We start from the raw sequence: 20,169 nt of genomic DNA, 5'->3' as shown, positions 1-20,169 counted from the left end.
AAGTGCAGCTTACTGTGTAAAGAAGATGAACATAATTATCTATACGAGTAGTAAATAGAATATCAAATTCACTTATGCTACGACCAATACTAGCCACCGCACTACGAGGCGCCATACGCTGCCAGCTTGTAACGCCTTGACACAACAATGTTACGTTCGTTGGTAAATTTAAAACCGAAAATGTGAATTACACTTGCACTGTATTAGCGGGCCTGCATCTCTGCATGGGATGTTCGATACACAACTGGAAAGAAATAGTTTTCTGCTGACCAGTGCGCGCTGCTTGGTTTTTCCCGTTTTTTTGCGCTGTTTTGCTGATTCGAAGCATATCAGCGAAGTCTACAATAAAACCTTTGAGGAATATTTGAAACACAATCCATTTACCATTATAATCCAACAAATGTTTGATTACCGGTAAATAAGTGATTACCGCTCATGTAATATACACCACAATCGTTAAAAAGCATTCATTTTTTTCGTGGGAGAAAACGCACAATTTAGGCCAGAAATCTCACGTAATAAAACTACCGCTAAACTGGGTCAAACTTGTTAGCAGCTCTTCCGGAGCATTATTACATAATCGTCCCGTTTCACAGACAATAACCGTTTTAAAGCACTCTCTCACACTGCACTCGTGTTTTATCTCACACTTTTACAACTGTCATCGCAATTCCCAGTCCCACTCGGATACAGCGCGTCAAGATTGCCCTTCCACTAGAAACAATGTCCGAACACGATTTCCCGGCTTAAGCACACAGTGTCCATTTGACGGTGTTAAGGTGATGATGATGTTTACCCTGGCACTTTTTATTGAACAATCTTGACTCTTTAGCGTCCATTGAGACCGATTAAACATCACAAAACTCAATTGCCCGGGCTGCAGCTTCATATAAAATTTACCCAGTTGAACGGTAATCTCATGGGAATCCTTGTATGCTCCAAACACCGGATTCTGCCGGTTGGCCAATGGCACCACACGCTCCGCCTCTACGTCGAGAATTGTGAAGGCGCGGTTTTTCTGTCGGATTGGCTGCCAGATGAATGAGGCGCGGGTTAACGAGAATTTTCACGCAGCGGTTGCATCCGTCCACTTTGAATGTTTATTAGCAGATACCACAAAACAGTCTTAAGTCCAGTCTACATCCCGAAGCGTCATATTGATGAAGCGAGCAGCATTTCTTGGCGATAGTATGGTTAGTCGGCTGATTATTTGAAAAAATGTTTAATTAAATGCAAAAAATGGCATCGTTGTTGGATTTTTTGCTAGCCGTACTTGCGGATTACAGTAACACTGACCGTGGTCGATAAGCGGGTTTAAATTACGGTTTCTTCTCTGCATCTACAGCACTGATTTCCATGATAATCTGGCCATTGTGTACAGACATTGCGGAAGGTCAGCGAGCGATTGTCTGTGTGGTGCGCTTCCTAACTTGACTGCTTAGCGCGGAAATGACAGCACTTGATCAGTGTCTCCGGTTAATGCTCATACGGCTCATATTACCCCTTGTTTATCTTCACCAGCCAACAGCGGCCTCCCTCATCTCCACTAACAGTGTTCTGAATCTCCTCCTCCCCGACAAAACCCACGGACCCTTGCTACGACGCCCTCGGGAAGCCGCGCCGGTGCATTACGGATTTCGTTAATGCGGCCTTCGGGAAGGAGGTGCGGGCGTCCAGCACGTGCGGGACACCGGCCACGCGCTACTGTCAGGCATCGTACAATGCCGACGGGGAGAAGGTGCGGAATTGCCAGATTTGTGACGATGCCAATCCCAAGCGCCAACATCCGGCCACCTACCTGACGGATTTGAATAATCCCAACAACCTGACATGCTGGCAGTCGGAGCCGTTTACCGAGGAGGAGGAAGGGAAGAATGTGACGCTGACGTTGTCGCTGGGGAAGAAGTACGAGTTGACCTATATCAGTCTGCAGTTCTGTACGCAACGGCCCGACTCCTTGGCCATCTATAAGAGTGTGGATTATGGGCGGACATGGGTGCCCTTTCAGTTTTATTCTTCCGACTGTAAGGCGGTATTCGGGAAGCCCAACCGGGTGACCATTACGAAGACCAACGAGCAGGAAGCGCTGTGCACGGATGCGCATCTCACCTCCAATGCCTTGGAGCCCGGTGCGGCGCTGAGGGGCGGGGCTATTGCTAATGGGATTAACGGAGGCCGGGTGGCGTTCAGCACATTGGAAGGTAATTGTTAAACACAACAAATTTACCGGTATTTGCTATTAACTAAATGGCTGCGTCAAGCCAGGGAATTCAATGGCGCCATGATTTTTTAAACAGTCTAAAGCTTTAGGGGTTCATTGAATTTTGTGAGTATTTACGTAATTTAACCACATAAGTTTAGTTTAATTTATGGTTAATATACATGCTAGCAGAAAGCAGTGTCCAGTTCACCGCACACAATCGACAGCATATACGAGTATAACTGATATAACTACACAGCAAAAGCCACTTTCAAGTAATTAATGATGTAGGAAAAGTTGCATAATTCAACACATGGCGAGAAATATGGTAGAAGCCAAGGGTATCCCGCAGTGTTCAATTTGGTTTTGTCACCTGGACGCATCAGTGACCGTAGCCGAATCTTTTATTCGTAGCAGACGAACCAGATAAACCGCTGTAATCAAGCCCGTATGGATGTAAATCACAAAATTTTGATTGTTTCGCAGTAAAGTTTACACGCAGCAGCAGTTAAGTTTCGCTTCTCAATTCTGACGTGTATTTATGAATTATAAACAAAAGGTACTTGAAATGTTTTGAAATAAATTAAATTTGACAATTAATTTAAGACGTCAATTTTATACATATGGTAATTTCAAATAAAGTGGAAGATTTCGGAAATTATTAATTTTTAGTATAATTGTGTAGTTTAGCACATTTATTTGGTCCTGGTTACGTTTCGAAATAAACAAATAGCTGATAATAACTAATAATCGTAAGGTTTCTTTTGGCGAGTGTAATAATTGTAGCCGCAAAGCATTCCCTGTTGTCCCGGAATTCATTAGTACTTTCCACATCAATATTTACTAAATGGTTGCATGCGCGGTATAGGCCGCCCGTCAGCGTTCGATGTGGACAACTCCCCCATTTTGCAAGACTGGGTAACCGCCACAGACATTCGGGTCGTCTTCAAACGTTTTAAGGCCCCGGACACCGACAGCGCGACGGTGGACGATAGCGACGATGACGACAATAGTGTGGACACGGATCCCACCGACGACGCCCTGACCACCGGGATGACCATTCCCTCACTGATTATCACCTCTAACGAGACGGACACCAGCGTTACCTCCAGCCAGAGTGAGGCCCTGACCAGCTATGCGTCGGCCCTCGTGCGGGCCAAACGGAACAAGCTAAAGGAGAGCTATTACTATGCCCTATCGGATTTCGCCGTGGGCGGACGGGCCAAGTGTAACGGACACGCGGCACGGACGGTGTACGATCGGCAGGGCCGGCTGGTCTGCGATTGTAAGCACAATACGGCCGGCGCCGACTGCGAGAAGTGCAAGCCGTTTCACTATGACCATCCATGGGGACGGGCTACAACGCGGGATGCCCATGAATGTGTTGGTAAGTCATGAAATTATTTATACCATTCTTACGATTTTGCGCAAAAATTCTTTTCTAGTAAGTATTACATGCAGGTCAAATTATCATTTTAATATTGAATGTCCTCAGAAATTCAGGAAAAATTTAATTGCTTGATTAGAATGAAATTTCTGAAGTTCGAGAAAGAAGGTTCTAGTATTTTCTGAAAAATATCCGATAAACTGCTTGGTAACCCATGGTGGTTAGCTTAGGGACCAGTTCGAGAGATTTGTCTGCGATTATGACAATATTATTATGTTTGCGTTAGCAAAGTTTGTCCACTGTGTTTTATTGCTAACCTTTCCAGTTTTCTTAAGCAAACTTTGCCCACGTTTGAAAGCTCGGTAAGCAGGCATTGTATTGTTCCACCGGACACGAACACAACGCAACAATATTTTACAGTTTTGCTGCGTATTATGGCTACTGCTTTGCATTCATCCAGCTAGCGTCACCAGATGTTGAGTTGCCGCGATCTACATACTGTACATGCTGGAGTGGTTGGAAGTGAGAGAGAGTTTAGAAGAAATCTGACCGCGGCCAGATTAAATTTCATAGGAAATTTATTTGACAATGTATAACTATGTCAGTCGTCAAACGTTTGCCGGCCAATTCCATCAGTCTATTGTCGTTGGTCAGCGTCTGGCCGATTGTCAGCCGGAGCTTGTGCTTATTATCCATCGTAATATCTTTTAAATCTTTAAGTAAATCTTCCACACCAAAATCTGTGTCGAGCTGCAATCCGAGAAACGTGACAGGCGAAAGCCCCGTGATCAAACAGGCAACGCCCTGAAAAGTGTGAACAATTTCACTCATTTTGTCCTCATTTATGCTTAAGACGTCTAAAGTATCTGTAAAAACTGTAGTGGCTTTCAGAAACATCTATTTAGGACCTGTGTATCTACCTCATAAGGAAGAAGCTGCTTTTACCTACAGTAAGCAAAATCTTTATTGTTAGCAAAATAGTATGCTGGTTTATCTGTGTGCTTTCAACTGCTTCGCTTATGATGCATGGTAAATAAACTAATTTTTGCGTTATCGGTTTTCGAGTAGCGCTTCGTACTTTTGGGCTATCTAGATGGATTTTTTGTTCCTTTTAGTAAAATAAAATAAGAAAATAAAGTTGGCAGTTTCTAAGATGATAAACGAGCATGTCTCGCTGGGGAAAAATGAACTTGCATCGATTACGCCACGGTTAACCGGTGTCGTTTGAAAAAACCTAATCAAATAACATGACATTGTTTGTATTCATGGAAACTTATCCCCAGTCATCTATCACATGAAGGGAAAACTGTCTAGCAGAAGGGGCGCTTCAACTGAGCTGGTCACAGAAGCGTCCAAGCGGAAACGCCTAATCCCGCGCTGTCTCGCTCCCTTGTACATATTACCGTATATGCCCAAGTGTGGAAGAGAAATTAAAGAGTGTTTTGTTCGTGAAGGGGTATGAAACGGCTCCAGCACATTATTATGCGGCCGGACATTTGCTGCTGCGTGGTAAATAACCCTTCTTGGCCACTGCTGGACGATGAGTGCTAATGCTTCATCAAGTCGCGTGGCTGCAGCAGCTTGCGATGCAGTAACTGTTGATTTTATCATGAGATGCAGATGAAAGATGTATTTATCTGTAGTTTCGCTGATTCTCATCTCCGCCGCTGCCGTTGCATAATTCTGATGTGGATAAGGTCAATAAAAATATCTAATATAATTTTTAAGTTTCCTCTTCAATCAGAAATGGTTTTTCGCGTGTATCGTACAAGTAATTGGAATTTTTTAGCATGTGATGGATTTTCGATTTGCAGAATTACCACATCTTATAATTTTTTTGTTGCACTGAATTAGCAGCTAACTAATTTCCGACATGATATAATCTAATATTTTAGTTTTTGTTCCGACGGTTTTTAGTTTAGTTTAATGGAGGCCGGATTAAGAACGTCGTCCCTCAGGTAAATCTGTTTTAATATTGTTGTCGGTATCTCACCACACACTGCACACAGTAAAAGGGTTTTAAACAAAACTATGCTAAATGTTTGCATTCCAGCGTAAAAATTCTGGGTTTGTGTACTTATATTTTAAAGCTCGTAGAAAAGTCTTGACGGTTTGAAATTTCAACCGTTTCCGCAGTGGTCAAGTGTGACATAGAAACTGACAGCAGAATGCCGTCGATGCATAGCTATTAATTTATCAATCAGTCACTCCAGAACCCGGCAATCATTCCATGTGGGATGCAGACATTCTCCTCTGTGCTGCAGCGATATGCCGCAGCGCACAAACACTGCCCCGCGCTGTGTACAAATAATTATTTCCTCTGTCAGCCCGAACAATGAACGAAATAGATTACGAGTGAAAGGTCGTGATGTATCGTGTTCAATTCAATCTTCATTAGTAACGTGAGCATCCCATTATCGGCTAAGCCCAATTGTTATCATAAACAACATTATCAAGATTAATCTTAACTAGAATTAATTCATTTATGATGGAGGCGATCTAGTTTGTTAATTATTGTTGGTTAGCGGAAAAAAACTTCGTTGCTGCAAAACGATTGCATGGTAAGGATAGAAAGCTAGAAACTTGTGTACAGGAATTATGGAACGACGCATTCCAGTTTTGAAATGCTGAGATGTTTCGGCCAAGATGTTAATGATTTTTGCGTGATTGGGAAATGATTAGCAATCAAATGGAACTTCAAGAAACTACTCGAGCAAATTGCTACCATTCTTTTTTATTTAAGCATGGCCATTCAGGCATAGGAATAGGTCCCTTCCGCCGTCAGCAAAGTGTCTTTCTGTATTGCGAACCGAGTGTGGACACAGCAGTGTTGTATGTTTGACTAGCAACTCAACAGTTGTGTTATGAAGCCCTGTAAAACATGTATGAGCGTTTTTCACAACATTTATTTAAACACACTTTCTTCTCATCCGCACGATCAATCATACACTGCAGTTATTTGACCAAAGCCCCTGAAGTATGGGCAGTGGCCAGTGTGTTTGGAAGAAAAGACTGGAAAGCAAAAATGTCACTTATCAACAGGCAATACTTTCCGGCAAAAGACGGACTGTCAGTCGTATTTTCCATAAATACGTCACCGTTTCGGCTACTTATTGCCGAATGATTATGACGTATCGAGTGGTCAAGCTTGGCGATGATGCTGTGCCTTTTGTATTGAAACCGGTTAGTTTTCAAAAATATTTTGTGGATTCCCAAGTGACAAATTTATGAGACGATATATTCATTTTTTGGAAAATTTCGTTTTATAGGTAATTTATTGCTTACCAGTTACCAATATGTTATTGCATATACCGATAAATTGTGTGATTACCGTGTGTAGCTGATAATTTTATTGCAGATAGTTTGAATATCCCACAAAAATTGCATTTGTTGGAATATTTTGTAAATATATCTACTTGCGGCCAGCTTGAGAGAAACGACAGCAGAACAAAAAGCAATTTGAATCGTTTTGTAGCTTTGAACTTCGCCGGTTACTTGTGACGAAGTGCATCCACCGGTTGGATAACTAAGCGGATGCAGGTCTGAAGCGATTAATTTTATTATTGTGGTTGAAACGTGACAAATGGGGCAAAGTGGGGACTTGAGGTAAATCACGTTTGTCTTTGACAAGTGGTTGGAATAGTTTACATTACAATCATTTATTGTGATTTGTAACGGCCACTTGACGGAGATCGGCTCTCTGCGTTATAAATAGCTGGCAGCATGGCATGGGAGAATATCCGCACTGATTTTTCGCTAGCGGCACTCACAGCCACAGGTAAAGCGTCGTCACGCAGATGTACCGTTTTTCAGTTTTATTTCCTACGACGATTTAAAAAGAAAAAGGCGTAGGCAGCCAAAACTCTGATTACGAAACACACGAACGAAATCGCTATATGTATGTAGCAGTTGTGCTCGTATCTGGTAATACCGCAGTTTTGAACATTTTTTGAAGGCCTATGCAATAAGTATTACGTTATCTTTGCTTTCTTGTGTCCGTATAACACTTAAAAACCTTCATATACGTATTTATTGATATATGCATAACTTAATATTACAGTATTTGGTGTCATATTTTTATGGCTGTATTGCGGTAGCACTTTGCTGATAGTCTAATAACCAGCAAAAATCTGTAAAAACAGAAATCTATTTTATCGGCCTTTTATCAGTATTCCAGCTAATTTTTGCTTATACTACACGCAGTTTTGGTGAACGGTTGCTGACAAGCAAATCGAAATTTCCATGCCACACGCACGCACAGCAGTCTCATTTCGGGATTAGCGCCTTTGCTTATCTACTGGTGTGAATTGTCCAGATCCCCGTATCAATAGCGCCTAATTGGCATCATTCACACCCGTGAAAACTCCTTATTTCGCCCCTTGAAAACCCCACACACACCATCGGGTAACATTTTGCAAATTACAATCAGGTTAAGAGTCTCTGTGTACATAAAAGACAGACACGAGGGGAAAATATTTTCCCGGGAAAAAAGTGTCTACTGCTCCGTAATCGTCCCATTTAACCGTCACAAAGACCTCCCGGTGTGGCATCAACGCAACCAGTTTGATGCTGACTGTGTCCATCTGTGTGTGTATGGTGAGAAGGCAGCCATTGTGTTCATTCTGGTCATAGCTAATTGACTGTCTGCTCATTACCACCGGCATACTATTAGCCGGGACCACTACAAATGTTTTCGCATAAATAATCAAACAGCTTGCCACATCTGTTCCATTTTCCTTTTCATGCAGACATACACGACATAACTCAAGAGATTACACAAGTGTCCAACTATGTTCGCTTTACGTCAGAGTGCGTACATAGGTACGAAACCACAGGTAAAATTTGTTTAAAAAAGGTTGTACTTACTTCGTTGATCACAGATAACCACCGCAAAACTGATCTTTTGAAAGTGAATTAGGACAAGATTCACTAAGCAAATTGACAGCTGAACACCACAGTGTACTTCTTATTGAAGATATTCGTCGTTTTATTTTCATTGCAAAAACCCTCCGCCGGCAGCATTTTTCTTCGCTTTTCCAGGCACACACGCATGGCGGACATAAAGTGCGATATACACACTTGAGTTAAGTTGTACAATTTCGCTCTAAAGGAAGGCGTTTATAATTCGACGCCCATTTTTACTGGTTCTGGTGCGTATTTCCCTCACACCTTGCCTATTGTAGTACGGGGGAAGGATGACAATAGCGACCAGAACTGCTGGCAACGTGTGTTTGTTCCCTTCTCTAGGGTAGGCGCTGCACACCGGTATACAAAAGCACCCTACGGGAAATCAAACACCTGGCTTAGTCAGTCAGCAGTTCGCCTCTCAGCATTCTGAGTAGGGCTTTAGAATGCCGGCTGCTTATTCGAGTGTGTATTGTCAATTTTACCCGATGGACGAAATGATGAATGTAAAGTAGTGGAAAATTAAGTATGGATACATACGCAGTGCTAAGAAAGGTCACTTTTTACAATATTGTTTTGGAGTGACAGTGAAGGATCTTTACAGTTTTTCATCCTGCTGAGCAAATAAAAATCCCTTTTGCGCGCTTCTGATGTTTTCTTACACACTTGGTCTTACGAGCCGACGACAATGAGATGGTTAATTAAAATTTGATCGGTCAACGGAATTCGTTTTTCGTCTTGATGATAAATGGCAATAATATACTGTATTTTACTCCATGCGTTGCTGCTTTGTATAAATGCTTAATTTAATACTAAAATTCAGTGAGTGGAAGTATGCGAACAAGTTGCAGAATTGTAAAATTGCTGCTAGAAGATTTCATTTCTCTCGTGATTACATGTTTTACATTTTACTTCACTAAAATTAATTTGTTAACATTGTAGCGTCTACAGCATGTACCGCATAAATTTATGGGCTCGTCGGTAACCGCAGCAAGTGATAAAGCCTTTATCTGTTTACCAAACCTGTCTGGTCATTGGCATTCGTTAAGGCTTGTTATGAGTGGTTAATCGGAGAAATGTGCATATAATAGAAAAGGGCGAAAATCAAATATTTTTCCCTTTAATCGTCGGAGGTTGTGACGGAGGGATTCTGGCAGCAATTAAGTGGTCAACACTGTTGACAGATTAGCGTTGGCTGTCCACCGGGGGTGCGTGCACTTATTGATCATGAACAGGAAAGTAAAAGAAATGGTTAAAATGTATCAGAGCCCGAAGATTTACACATTCTGACGATTGAAAAGCCATCATTGGCCGCCGTAGCCTTGGCTAAAGTGCTATAAATTCCCTGCCATGTCTTAATAATAATTTGTCTTAGGAAAGCGGGAATAGAAGGCTGGTGTATTTAACGACATACCGGCACTTAGAGACGACGGGATGAATTGCCTTTCTGACCATTTTTAAGTGACCGGCTTAACCTTAATTTTCGGTTTGTCCCATTCAGCAAAATGGTCGTCCCCGGAAAACGTTTAAGTAAAGTGTTCTTAAACGGCATCCTCCGACATTTTAGGACGTACATATATTGTAGCAGGGTGTTATGAGACTTGGGAATAGTTGGAGGGATAAATAAAGATGTTTGTCAGGCGATGAAATTGGCTGGATCTAAAACAGACTAAGAGAGCTTTAAAACGCTTTAATCGTTCAACGGGCACTGACTCTTATTGCGTAGAACTTGGCCTTGTCGAAAAGGTCAATACAGCAACGAAAGTTACGACCTTTTTTGCAGTTGGGTAGATGTTTCCGTGCGTGTAGATTTTTGTACGAGTGTAATTTTTGATCATGTCGGCAACATTGCAACGTAACTTTTGTCGGTAATTGTTATGGTACCGAGGTATCACTTTTGCCATGCATGTCCTTTATTAGTATTGATTACATTCCGTATAATCTTATTACCCTAACTGGAAATGGAATAGGTTTTCGTTTTTGACAGTCCAAAGTATTATAGCATGGTTTTGTTATTATAGCATGCAACTGCCATGGACACAGCCGGCGTTGCCAGTTCAGCATGGAGCTCTTCAAACTTTCCGGGAAGAAAAGCGGGGGTGTATGCATGAATTGCCGGCATAATACCGCCGGACGCTACTGCCACCAGTGCAAAGAAGGGTTCTATCGGGATCCCACCAAACCATTGACCCATCGCAAGGTATGCATAGGTAAGTGACAACCCTCCTCCTTTTCTGATAAAAAGCTTGAAGTCGGAATCTGAAAACATCATCAAAATGGTATACTTAATGCCGCTCCACGTCCACTGTACTGAACACACAAATACAGCCATCACTTGCTGGCACAGTCTGTCAGCACAATCCATTACGGACATTATTCCCGGTCATATACAAGACTAAATTGTGATTCTGACAGCAATTACGGCAATTTATACCTAATGTATGCACATTCATCCCGCGTGCAGACAAACAGAACGTGCTGACAAAGAACACCATCGACCGCGGTGCAGTGCAGTGTCCTGTGGGCATTTCGAGGTGTTTTCCGCTTGGGCATAAAACCAGATAGCAGACAGGGCTGCTGACCGTAAAACGACCAATCATTGCAGCCACTATTAATGTCAGATTTCTTTTATATTAGTGTGCTCCAGTGATAAAAGCGGCCCTGGTCCATCTGTCAGTGTGCCGTTGAAAGAAATTAATTTTTTTGCCATATTTTTATTAGAAATATGCTCGATTGACGGAAAGTAATCTTCTGAAAGCGAGATTGAAGCGGTCTTGATTTCGAAAAAATTATCAGCTCACGATTTTAGGTCGCAGCTGTGTTCTACTCCGCTCCTTGAGACCTGGGCCGTGATTCTGGTTATCGGACTGCGCAACCATTTAAAAATTCAGAAGACTATCAAGCCTGTGTACAAACAGAAATTTAAGGTTATAAATTTATTACAGAGTATTTAATTTTTGTTAGTAAGTTTGATCATGGTACTGTGAGTTTTAGTTCGGGCGATATTCAGCCATTCATTTCATCCACTACGTTTATTGGCATTTAATGGGCGCTATTTGTAGTTATAATTTGCAATAACACAGTGGTTTCGTACACTGCCTACAGTTTTCATCGACATGACGTTTCGACGGCCGAAGGTACCGAGTTGAAACTGAAAAAGCAGTGAAATATACACAATTTTCTTAAACTTTCCTCACCGTTCTTTTCATATGATGCACACCCTCTGTTATGTCTGCATAGTTACTATAATTCGGTTACCATACCAAAACGTAATGAGATACCTAGTGCCTGTCAGTTGTTACATAATTTACACTGTACCCTTTTTCCGACGACAGCTTGGTACGATTCAGCCAGTGTCAAAAACACGTTCACAGTTGTTAAGTACTTTTCCCCTTTTCACCAGAATGTGAATGCCATCCCGTGGGCGCATCCGGGCGCAGTTGCAACCAGACCACCGGGCAGTGCACGTGCAAGGAGGGCGTCATTGGACTGACCTGCAACCGCTGCGCCAAGGGCTATCAGCAGAGCCGCTCACCCGTGGCCCCTTGTGTTAGTAAGTGCCCAGCCATGTACATGCATGTCTGACTACCCCTTTCGCACTCACCATTAGCCGGCAACGGGATGCTAGCCAGGAACAATACACCCGCAATGCTGAAGCTGACCCACTAACTTTCTCAAACTGAACTGTGTCCTTTTTCTGTCTACAGAGATTCCCAAAACAGCGCAGGAGCTCAATGGGATACCCTCGACGGACGCACAAGATGGTGAGTTGCAGTCTAGTTCCCATCCGGTGTAATGGGCCAAGCGGGGTTTTGTTCTGTCGGAGATTTACTGGGTCATTCACGGATTGTATGGGTGCACACGAGGGTAGAACAAGGACGTGTTGATTTATGTGACGGCAAGGTTGTAAAAAGTATTGAAATCTAATGGTACGAAGAAGTCAGTTGATTGATTATCAAAAGTGATGCATGTGCGGCTCGATAAATATCTCTGGGAACTGCTTGGCATGTTGTTTATTGTGTTTGTACGTGAGCTGGTGGTAAACTGCAAGTAAAGGTCACAGCCTGTGGGCGCAGACCATCATGCATTAATGTTATTATATAATTCACGTGTCTCAGTAATCTGCAGTTTTAAAAAGTGGAGTAACAGTTTTAATATTTATGTTTTACTGATTAAAAGACAGTCAGTGCCCAAAAACTGGAATGACAACATATATTAAATTTCTCGAAAGTATTAGAAGCCAGAACTTCTTAAAAACTGAGTTATTCGTCTCGATTTCAGCATTCTCACAGCGCAATAACACTTACACAGTCACACTCTCAGTTTTTCGTTGTAAATGCAGTTAGTCCATTCCAAGTGTGGTGCTTTGTAGACAAATGCGGCACGTGTGAAGTCATGTCCCGGAAAGTCAACCAGAGAAAATACTGCAAACGGGATTACGGTAACCATTCTTTGCTGCCATCATCAAGCAGCTAATTATTCTAACTAACGTCCTCGTTTAGTAATACACGCTCAGCTGCTTTCCCGCGACACCGAAGGTCAATGGATTCGCTTCACTATGAACGTCCTCGGCATCTACAAACGCGGGATGGGCAAGATCTCCAAGGGCGACCAGTACATCTACCTCCACCAGTCGGACTTTTTGTGCAAATGCCCCAAACTGCGGCTGGGCCAGCAGTATCTGATCATGGGCCGCTACCCGCAGATTCCCGGCCAGCTGCCCACGGTGCGCGGCGTCCAGCAGACCAACATGGTCATCGACGCCCACAGCACCGTCATCGACTGGAAGGATGAGTGGGCGCGCCGGCTACGTAAATTCCACAAACGCGAACGGAAGGGCCGCTGTAAGAAAGTCATGGCGGAGGGGGCCGCCAGTGGTGGAGCGGGTGATGAGGAAGACGAGGAGTGATCATTCCCGGGGATGTTGCGAAGGGGAGGGGCAGGGGTTGGAGCACTGACTGTTTTGTTTCGTTTCGCCAATCTAGCCAGAAAAGAATAATTTGCAGAAACTGATATTCAGTACGTGGATAGAATATGTTCGCACTGCTGCATGGTGTTGTTGAAAAGATGGTTGTGGTTTTTGGCTTCGTGTTGCGGTACGAGTACATAATTTGTGCTAATAGATATCGTGGAGGTAGTCGTTTTGTTATTGGTTAAGATAGCGTTATGGTACAACATGTTGAAAATAGATTTATAATATCGTTACCAGTTACAGGAGTAATTAATATACCTTCTGTGGATTAAATTGAAAATTTTGTTGATTGTAGATTTTGTAGGATAGTGTCAACCAACGTCATTCTGTTTGCAGCAACGATGCTTTCACTGCACTTATGTTTATAAAGTACATTTCAGAAATACAATTCCTTATTTCTTTTTTTCATCGATGCCACAACGTAAGCATACACGTCTTGGAGATCAAAAACAGTAAATTTTGAACTTGCGAACGGTAAAATACAATAAGTGAAATATCCAACGCACCTCCTACTACTTCCGGTTAATATCTTAGCCTGGTGACCCATGGTCACACCATTACGAAAAAGGGTTCCCTGCCAGTTAATTTTATCTGCTTTTCTATAGTAAAATATTTAATGGACATAAATAGGGTCAATTAAAAGAATAAAACCTACTTCGCTGTACTACTATCGATATCACCGTCATTCGTTGGCATGCGATGGTAAACGGAGCCAGACGTTTGATATGCCACATACTGCAGAAAAGTAACGCTGCACGTGTATCTGTAGACATCATTCGAAAAACTACTATTGACATATTAAGTAATTGAAATTACTAGTTGCGGTCAGTGCTTCCTGATCGAAATAAATCTTCAAGAATTTGGAATCTGCGACGGCAGTGGATGAAGTAAATCCCGGATTTCTTGTACGTGGCCAGTCAGCTCGGTAAACCGTCGTATATACTATGAGTAGTTATCTGGATAGAAAAGGGGCAGTTTCGCGGTCCGCTTGTTGGGGTGATTTGGCAGCCACACTGGTTTCTCCCACGGTAGGAACGGCATGCGACTCCTCAGTCAGTTCACTGTGCTGCTGCGTACCGTGAATCCTCTGTCGTAACCAGTCGACTGGGTGAAATTCCACAATTCCTACACAATCTGAATCCGTAATGCAAGCCAACCATTATTGCACTAGCATATCCTGTGAAAAACTATGACACTCAACAAACTGATGGTAAGACCAAATCTGCTTGGTACAATAAACCGCAAGAGGTGCTCAAAATTAAAAAAGGGATGAAATGTGCACTTTGCGTAGTAGTTCTACGTTGGCTTAAAATCCGCACTGGTGCACTACGTTTATATAATTGTACATATATCTATTAATCTATATATGTTCGGTACCTGAAGTGGTACGCGGATGCAACCAGTACATAGCGATATACAATAAACCGAGACCACTGACAGCCGACAGCGCCGATTCCCACTGAATAATAAATGCTCCCACCACCAGGATCACGACCTACGCAATAAACAAAGTTTTTATTACAGTCAGTATCCGTTGTTTGGAATTTACGCATTTTATAGACAAGGTGCTCACGTTAAACCTAACTGACATTATGGTTATAAAATTATCTGTAACCAATATTAAGTTATTAACTAAACTAAAGTTATCTGTATATTAATTTGTTGGGTTTTTTGGCAGCAATAAGAACTGGCTTACCAGTGCCAGAGCTACCCAGCGATTGTGAAGCTTTGAGTACCATTCCACTGGTTTGGATAAAACCGGGCTGGCGACTACAACCAACAGCCAATTATTACCACATAATTACTAGATAAGTGCTAAATGCCACAGTATTATACATAAAGGAACCCTTATTGTAAAAGCAATTTGCGAGACTACAATCACCTTTCATGGGGAGCAAGAGGTCTTTGGGTGTTGTAACCAGTGATCCTCCGCCCAGCAGATGGCTGCGCTCCGAGGTCATGGAGCTACTGTGCGACATTGTTCCATATGCGCCTCCGCCCCCTCCACCTTCCGGTGACGCTATCGCCTTGGGGCTGCGGCTTTCCGGTGAGGCGATACGGCCTTCACGCAGGCCTTGCTGCAGCCACTGGGTGGTGGCTTGCTGCTCTCGGTCCACTTGCATCTTGTAGGTGGTCGACAGGGCAAAGTATGCGTAGTTGATGCTGGCAAAGGTCAGACAGTGCGACGTCGTGATGATGGGAGCCAGAAAGTTGATGCGTCCGATCAGGACAAAAATCAACGCTACCAACAACATGACGAAGATCGACAGCACCGGTGTGCCGTAGCGCTGCCACTGTAAAATCCAGCATAAGCTGATAATTATGGTTGTTTCATGCTATTACATTTCTGACATAGAATATATTTTGCACAACATTTGCAGTACCTCCCATTCCAAGTTGCGCAGAATTCTGATATTGGTATCCTTTCCTACCGCCTGTAATTTAAAGTACTTGAAAATCTGTAACTGGTACAAGATTCTGGATATTTTGAAAGCAAGTATATATACTAAGGTACTAATTTCGTTTTCACGCCTTGCCGTAATACAACGTAGGATGCCATGTGAAAAAGGCTTATGTCAGGGACACAAACACAGCACAATTAAATCGACTACCCGTACGCTTGGGTCTACATTACGCTTGTGCCGCTACACTTGTGCGGTAAGTTCGGTACTGCTTCACTTCCGCTTACCGACAAGACACGCGATGCATTGTAGAGTGCCCCCATTCCGGCCGAAAAGGACGAAACGCATATTGCGCAGATTATAAATACTTGAACAGCTGACATCTGAATCCCACCAAGAACAAAAAATGTTATCAGGACACTCGGAAATTGTGCATAAAATAGTGGACCTTCCTCCGTACCCGAACAGTCGTGTGGGGATGCTCAATGAGAAAACTGCGCAGCACGCACATTCCCAGCAGAAGAATGAATGCCAAATGCACCCAGAAGCTGCAGAGGGCAGATGTTCAGTACGTTTTATGGAAGGCAGTACAATATTCAACGCTTACTTCATAAACAAAAGGTCATTAAGCTAGATTTCCACACGTCATTCGGTTAAATAACCGCCAAGTACTTTCTATACACTATGGATAGTTCTTGGAATCGCCTATAAGCGTAGTTAATAACGTTAACGGCAGAAAACTATATTAAAGTGCCGGCACGGCAACAGTGCAAATATAAGGAATAAACATCACACACCTGTACAATTAATTTCTATAGTTGTACACATATGCTGTGTATAAGACACTGCACTCAATGGGGTTCGTTTACCTGCAGAAGAGAGCGGCGAAGGTTCCCTTAGGGATATCGCGATGTGGGTCACGTAGATCTGCTGCAATATTGAAACCAACCAGGACGCCGACAACCGAGGGGAAGAAGATGCCCAGCGACTGGAAGTAGTCATGCCAACTGTCGAACATGGGATGCAGGTTCTCTTTCAGCAGACTGTCCGATGGTCCCTCGATTCCGCGTGCTAGATGCATCCCAGATAACACTTGTATCAAAAACGTAATCGACTAGATTCAGGAAACGGAAATGTGAAATGTAACGTACAAGGATCTTTGCGGAATGTGGAGCCGATAATGAAGTCGGTAACACCCAGTGCCATGATGATGACCACTAGAATCTGTGCTCGTATAATCCACTTGATTCCCAGCGCATTTAACACTGCATCAGACACAAATGCGCCATTTAGCACGTCCGCTTGTTTAGCAAGAACTGGCATCTAATGAAAGGAGCACGCGCCGGGAATACTAATTAAGCGTTGCAAATTACATATTCACAAGTCGACCGTGAATGCCAATATGCGATACAAGTTAGGGGTCCAGATGTTTTATGAGTTAATATGTTTTGTAAGCATAAGTTTTCCCACAATAAAAACCAGTTTTATGAAATGAAATCGCGAAGTTATCTGACACGTATATTTAAGGGTTTTCTAAACATACACGCCAGAAAAAGGAGACAGCAACAAGCCACAGCCCGCACCGCCCACTCATGATCATTTGCATCGTAGTGTAATCCGATGATCAACTCCCCCAGGCCCATCGCATGCATGGAGCAGGAAAGCGCCTGTGCAACATTAGCCATGTATCCACAAAGTGTACTATATAGTCAAGTGATAGAATTACGCTGCTCGCTCAGTTTACGTGGGTAAAAGCGTATATTATCCCGATGCAACTGGCCGGTCGTGTGCCCAGGGTGACCAGCAGGATTTCGTAGATGCTCCGGCACGGTACAGACGACCGGCGGAGGATACCGCTGGCCGACAACACCGTTACCGCTCCGATCAGCAGACATATCACCGATATGGAAATGCTCAGGTATACGCCGGCTTTGGCCTGTAAATGTAAGCTGTAAATAACAAACTGATTTTATTTCTGCTACTAAAACAAAAAAAAGAAAATCTTACATTTCACACATGTACAGTACAGTCGATACACCGAATCGAGTTATATGAATCAATACTTCTATACGGCGACAGCGGTATGTTACCTTTTTTGTGCTGTGGAAGAATTTAATTAATTAAACAAAAAGTGCAAAATACCGGCACAATATAAACACTATACATACCACAATCCATCCGGTGCGTAAAAAGACGATGACGTTTAATAAATGGGCGAGAGACGCGGGAAAGACGCCGTCCCATGTGCCAAAGCTAGGATTGTCCCGCAGGCAGAAATTACTCTTCCAGAACGAGAACCATCGTGGATCGGCCTACGGGAAACAGACGCAGACGGTGTTTTTATGGACAACAACTTCGCACTAAGGTGTTATGCCGGAAAGCAGCGTCAATTCCAGAGGGATCATAAAGCACCTAACCACTTAAAACTGTCATCTTCCGTTAACCTGCCATCAATACGGTCATCAGCACACATACACTGCCACTCGTATGGCCAGCTCGGAAATTGGTTAAGTGAAAATATGCCACTAATGCCGTGAATGGCTCTAATCCACTGTGAACAATTGCTAGTGTTATTCCACTGCGAACGGTTGCATCCCACACTGTCTGGATTATGCAGAGGCGATTTTTGTTCGATCCAAAAAAAGAGATTTTTGTGTAGTCCTTAAACGTATACTGTATATACAATAGATATTATTTGCTCCTCTTGTACAGTTCTCTGTCGTCTGGAGCGTCGCTACGCATCATAATGTTTAGTTTGCTCATCAAATATAAAACGTTATCATTGCCCCGCACATCGTTACAAAAGCAGCAGCCTGGAGCGATCGCCGTTGCGATCCAGGTTAAATTGGGAATAGGGTTAAATAAACGCTATAACGACTCCGTTGGGGTTAGTTACCATGCACTAGATAGTTCACTGGCATTTGCTTGAACGAGTTTGCTGTACCTGCATTCTACCACGCATGCAGAATTCGTTCAAATACTTAATATTGTTGCCGTATAATAACGCAATCGGGAATTCGGTTAGCTTGGTGGAAATGTAAATAATTAAATCCGTAAACTGCAATGCAACTCGATGCTGCTACGTAGTAGTGTAATTTCACACTGCGGCTTACCGTGGGAGTATTATGCGACTTCAGCCCAGATAGACCTTGTGGACGTGCTGGCGAGCTAGTCGGCGCAGGCTGTGCATCGCCAACAGGTGCTTCGCTTGGTCGACTCATCTGTGATGCTGATCCGATTAAATTTTCCGCTGCCATATGGTGGTCGTCCACTTGCCTTTTATCCTCAATATTCCCGCATCACCGAGTGTCAACACCTCAGCCGATGCAAGTGTAATCGCTCCCAGTCAGTACGCCAACATATATATACGATCAATTCAACCGTTGCAGCTAATTAGGCAAAAGGTCCGCACGTTTCTCAAGAATTTACGTAACCGGGTGCAAAGTATCAGCAGATCATTCGTGTGGAGCAAAGCTCTTGCCTTCGGCGGGGAATTTCAAGCTTGCAACATGATACGTTCCGGCAGTAAAGACAACTGTTGCCCGGCTCGACAAAGGGGTCTGCACAAGTTGCGGTCGACAGTGCGGCACATGTACAAAGTATGGTATATGTATAAAGATGGAAGATTACTTTCCAGCCAGCCGCGTCGCCGATGCGGTACAGTTATGTGCTATACGCCGGCAAGTCATATCAGGCCGCTCTGGAGAGGATTACGATCGACGCACATCGGCTGCCTGGTGCACGGAGCCGCGCTAAGACGGGAATCAGCGCCGGGATCAGGACGAGGGAGCGCGCATGTGAGATTTAACAACCGCCATACGGTGCATGCAGTGAAGAGTGGTTCATGGCAGCCAGCCAGGGTCAGGGGAAGTGGCGATGGTTTCCATTTCTGGCGCAATCCGGGTCACTGAGAAAACACAGCATATGACTTATACGCTTCTAGCGCAGTTCACTGTGCAAGTATGGTTTCACTGGAGTGCACAGTTCATGTACAATTTCGGAGCGGATCCATCCATGTTAAGCCTTAATGTATCCTGCAGTAATGTAATCTGGGATATGTATGCGGCCGGTGACGATCAATAGTTTATAGACGTACACACGGTACAGGCATCCACTTAATGCTCGACGAATACCCGTATGCCGAGTAGCTGGCGGTTGTACTTTGTAATACTTTGTAATAGAGTTTGCAAAGTCCCCATCCGGAAATTAAAGACATATATATAGAGCAGAAGTGTGCGGTGGCGGCAGCGGTGTGACAACACGAACGTGCAATAAATACAAGAATCGGCGTACTTCTCTATTG

At 43.4% G+C, this 20,169-nt stretch overlaps 2 protein-coding genes across 3 annotated transcripts; one reads left to right on the top strand and one right to left on the bottom strand.

Moving 5' to 3' along the window:
• Positions 1–1,561: 1,561 nt before the first annotated feature.
• Positions 1,562–13,753, top strand: LOC129598542 (netrin-1-like; the record flags this gene model as incomplete). Its single annotated transcript, XM_055496507.1, has 7 exons — positions 1,562–2,201; positions 3,069–3,587; positions 10,514–10,702; positions 11,896–12,045; positions 12,200–12,256; positions 12,865–12,933; positions 12,995–13,753. Coding segments are annotated over 7 exons (2,031 nt in total), but the record flags the coding sequence as incomplete, so codon positions are not given.
• Positions 13,754–13,914: 161 nt separating this feature from the next.
• LOC129598516 (solute carrier family 12 member 8-like) lies at positions 13,915–19,815 on the bottom strand. 2 transcript variants are annotated; one of them, XM_055496469.1, is made up of 13 exons: positions 18,980–19,815; positions 18,035–18,178; positions 17,611–17,802; positions 17,410–17,533; positions 17,018–17,131; positions 16,736–16,937; positions 16,327–16,414; positions 16,154–16,249; positions 15,849–15,899; positions 15,347–15,758; positions 15,161–15,234; positions 14,842–14,959; positions 13,915–14,598 (listed from the first exon to the last, which is right to left on the bottom strand). In XM_055496469.1, the coding sequence occupies exons 1-13, from the start codon at positions 19,121–19,123 to the stop codon at positions 14,417–14,419; spliced, it is 1,941 nt and encodes a 646-aa protein (XP_055352444.1). In that variant the 5' UTR covers positions 19,124–19,815; the 3' UTR covers positions 13,915–14,416. The 2 variants fall into 2 exon arrangements, with proteins under 2 accessions (XP_055352444.1, XP_055352445.1); XM_055496470.1 differs by having other exon boundaries at positions 13,918–14,589; positions 18,980–19,811.
• Between the last annotated feature and the right edge of the window lie 354 nt (positions 19,816–20,169).

The sequence above is a fragment of the Paramacrobiotus metropolitanus genome, unplaced genomic scaffold (genome assembly GCF_019649055.1).
Source record: "Paramacrobiotus metropolitanus isolate TYO unplaced genomic scaffold, Prichtersi_v1.0 Parri_scaffold0000124, whole genome shotgun sequence".
Classification (NCBI taxonomy): domain Eukaryota; kingdom Metazoa; phylum Tardigrada; class Eutardigrada; order Parachela; family Macrobiotidae; genus Paramacrobiotus; species Paramacrobiotus metropolitanus.
This window is presented reverse-complemented; position numbering and strand designations above follow the sequence as displayed.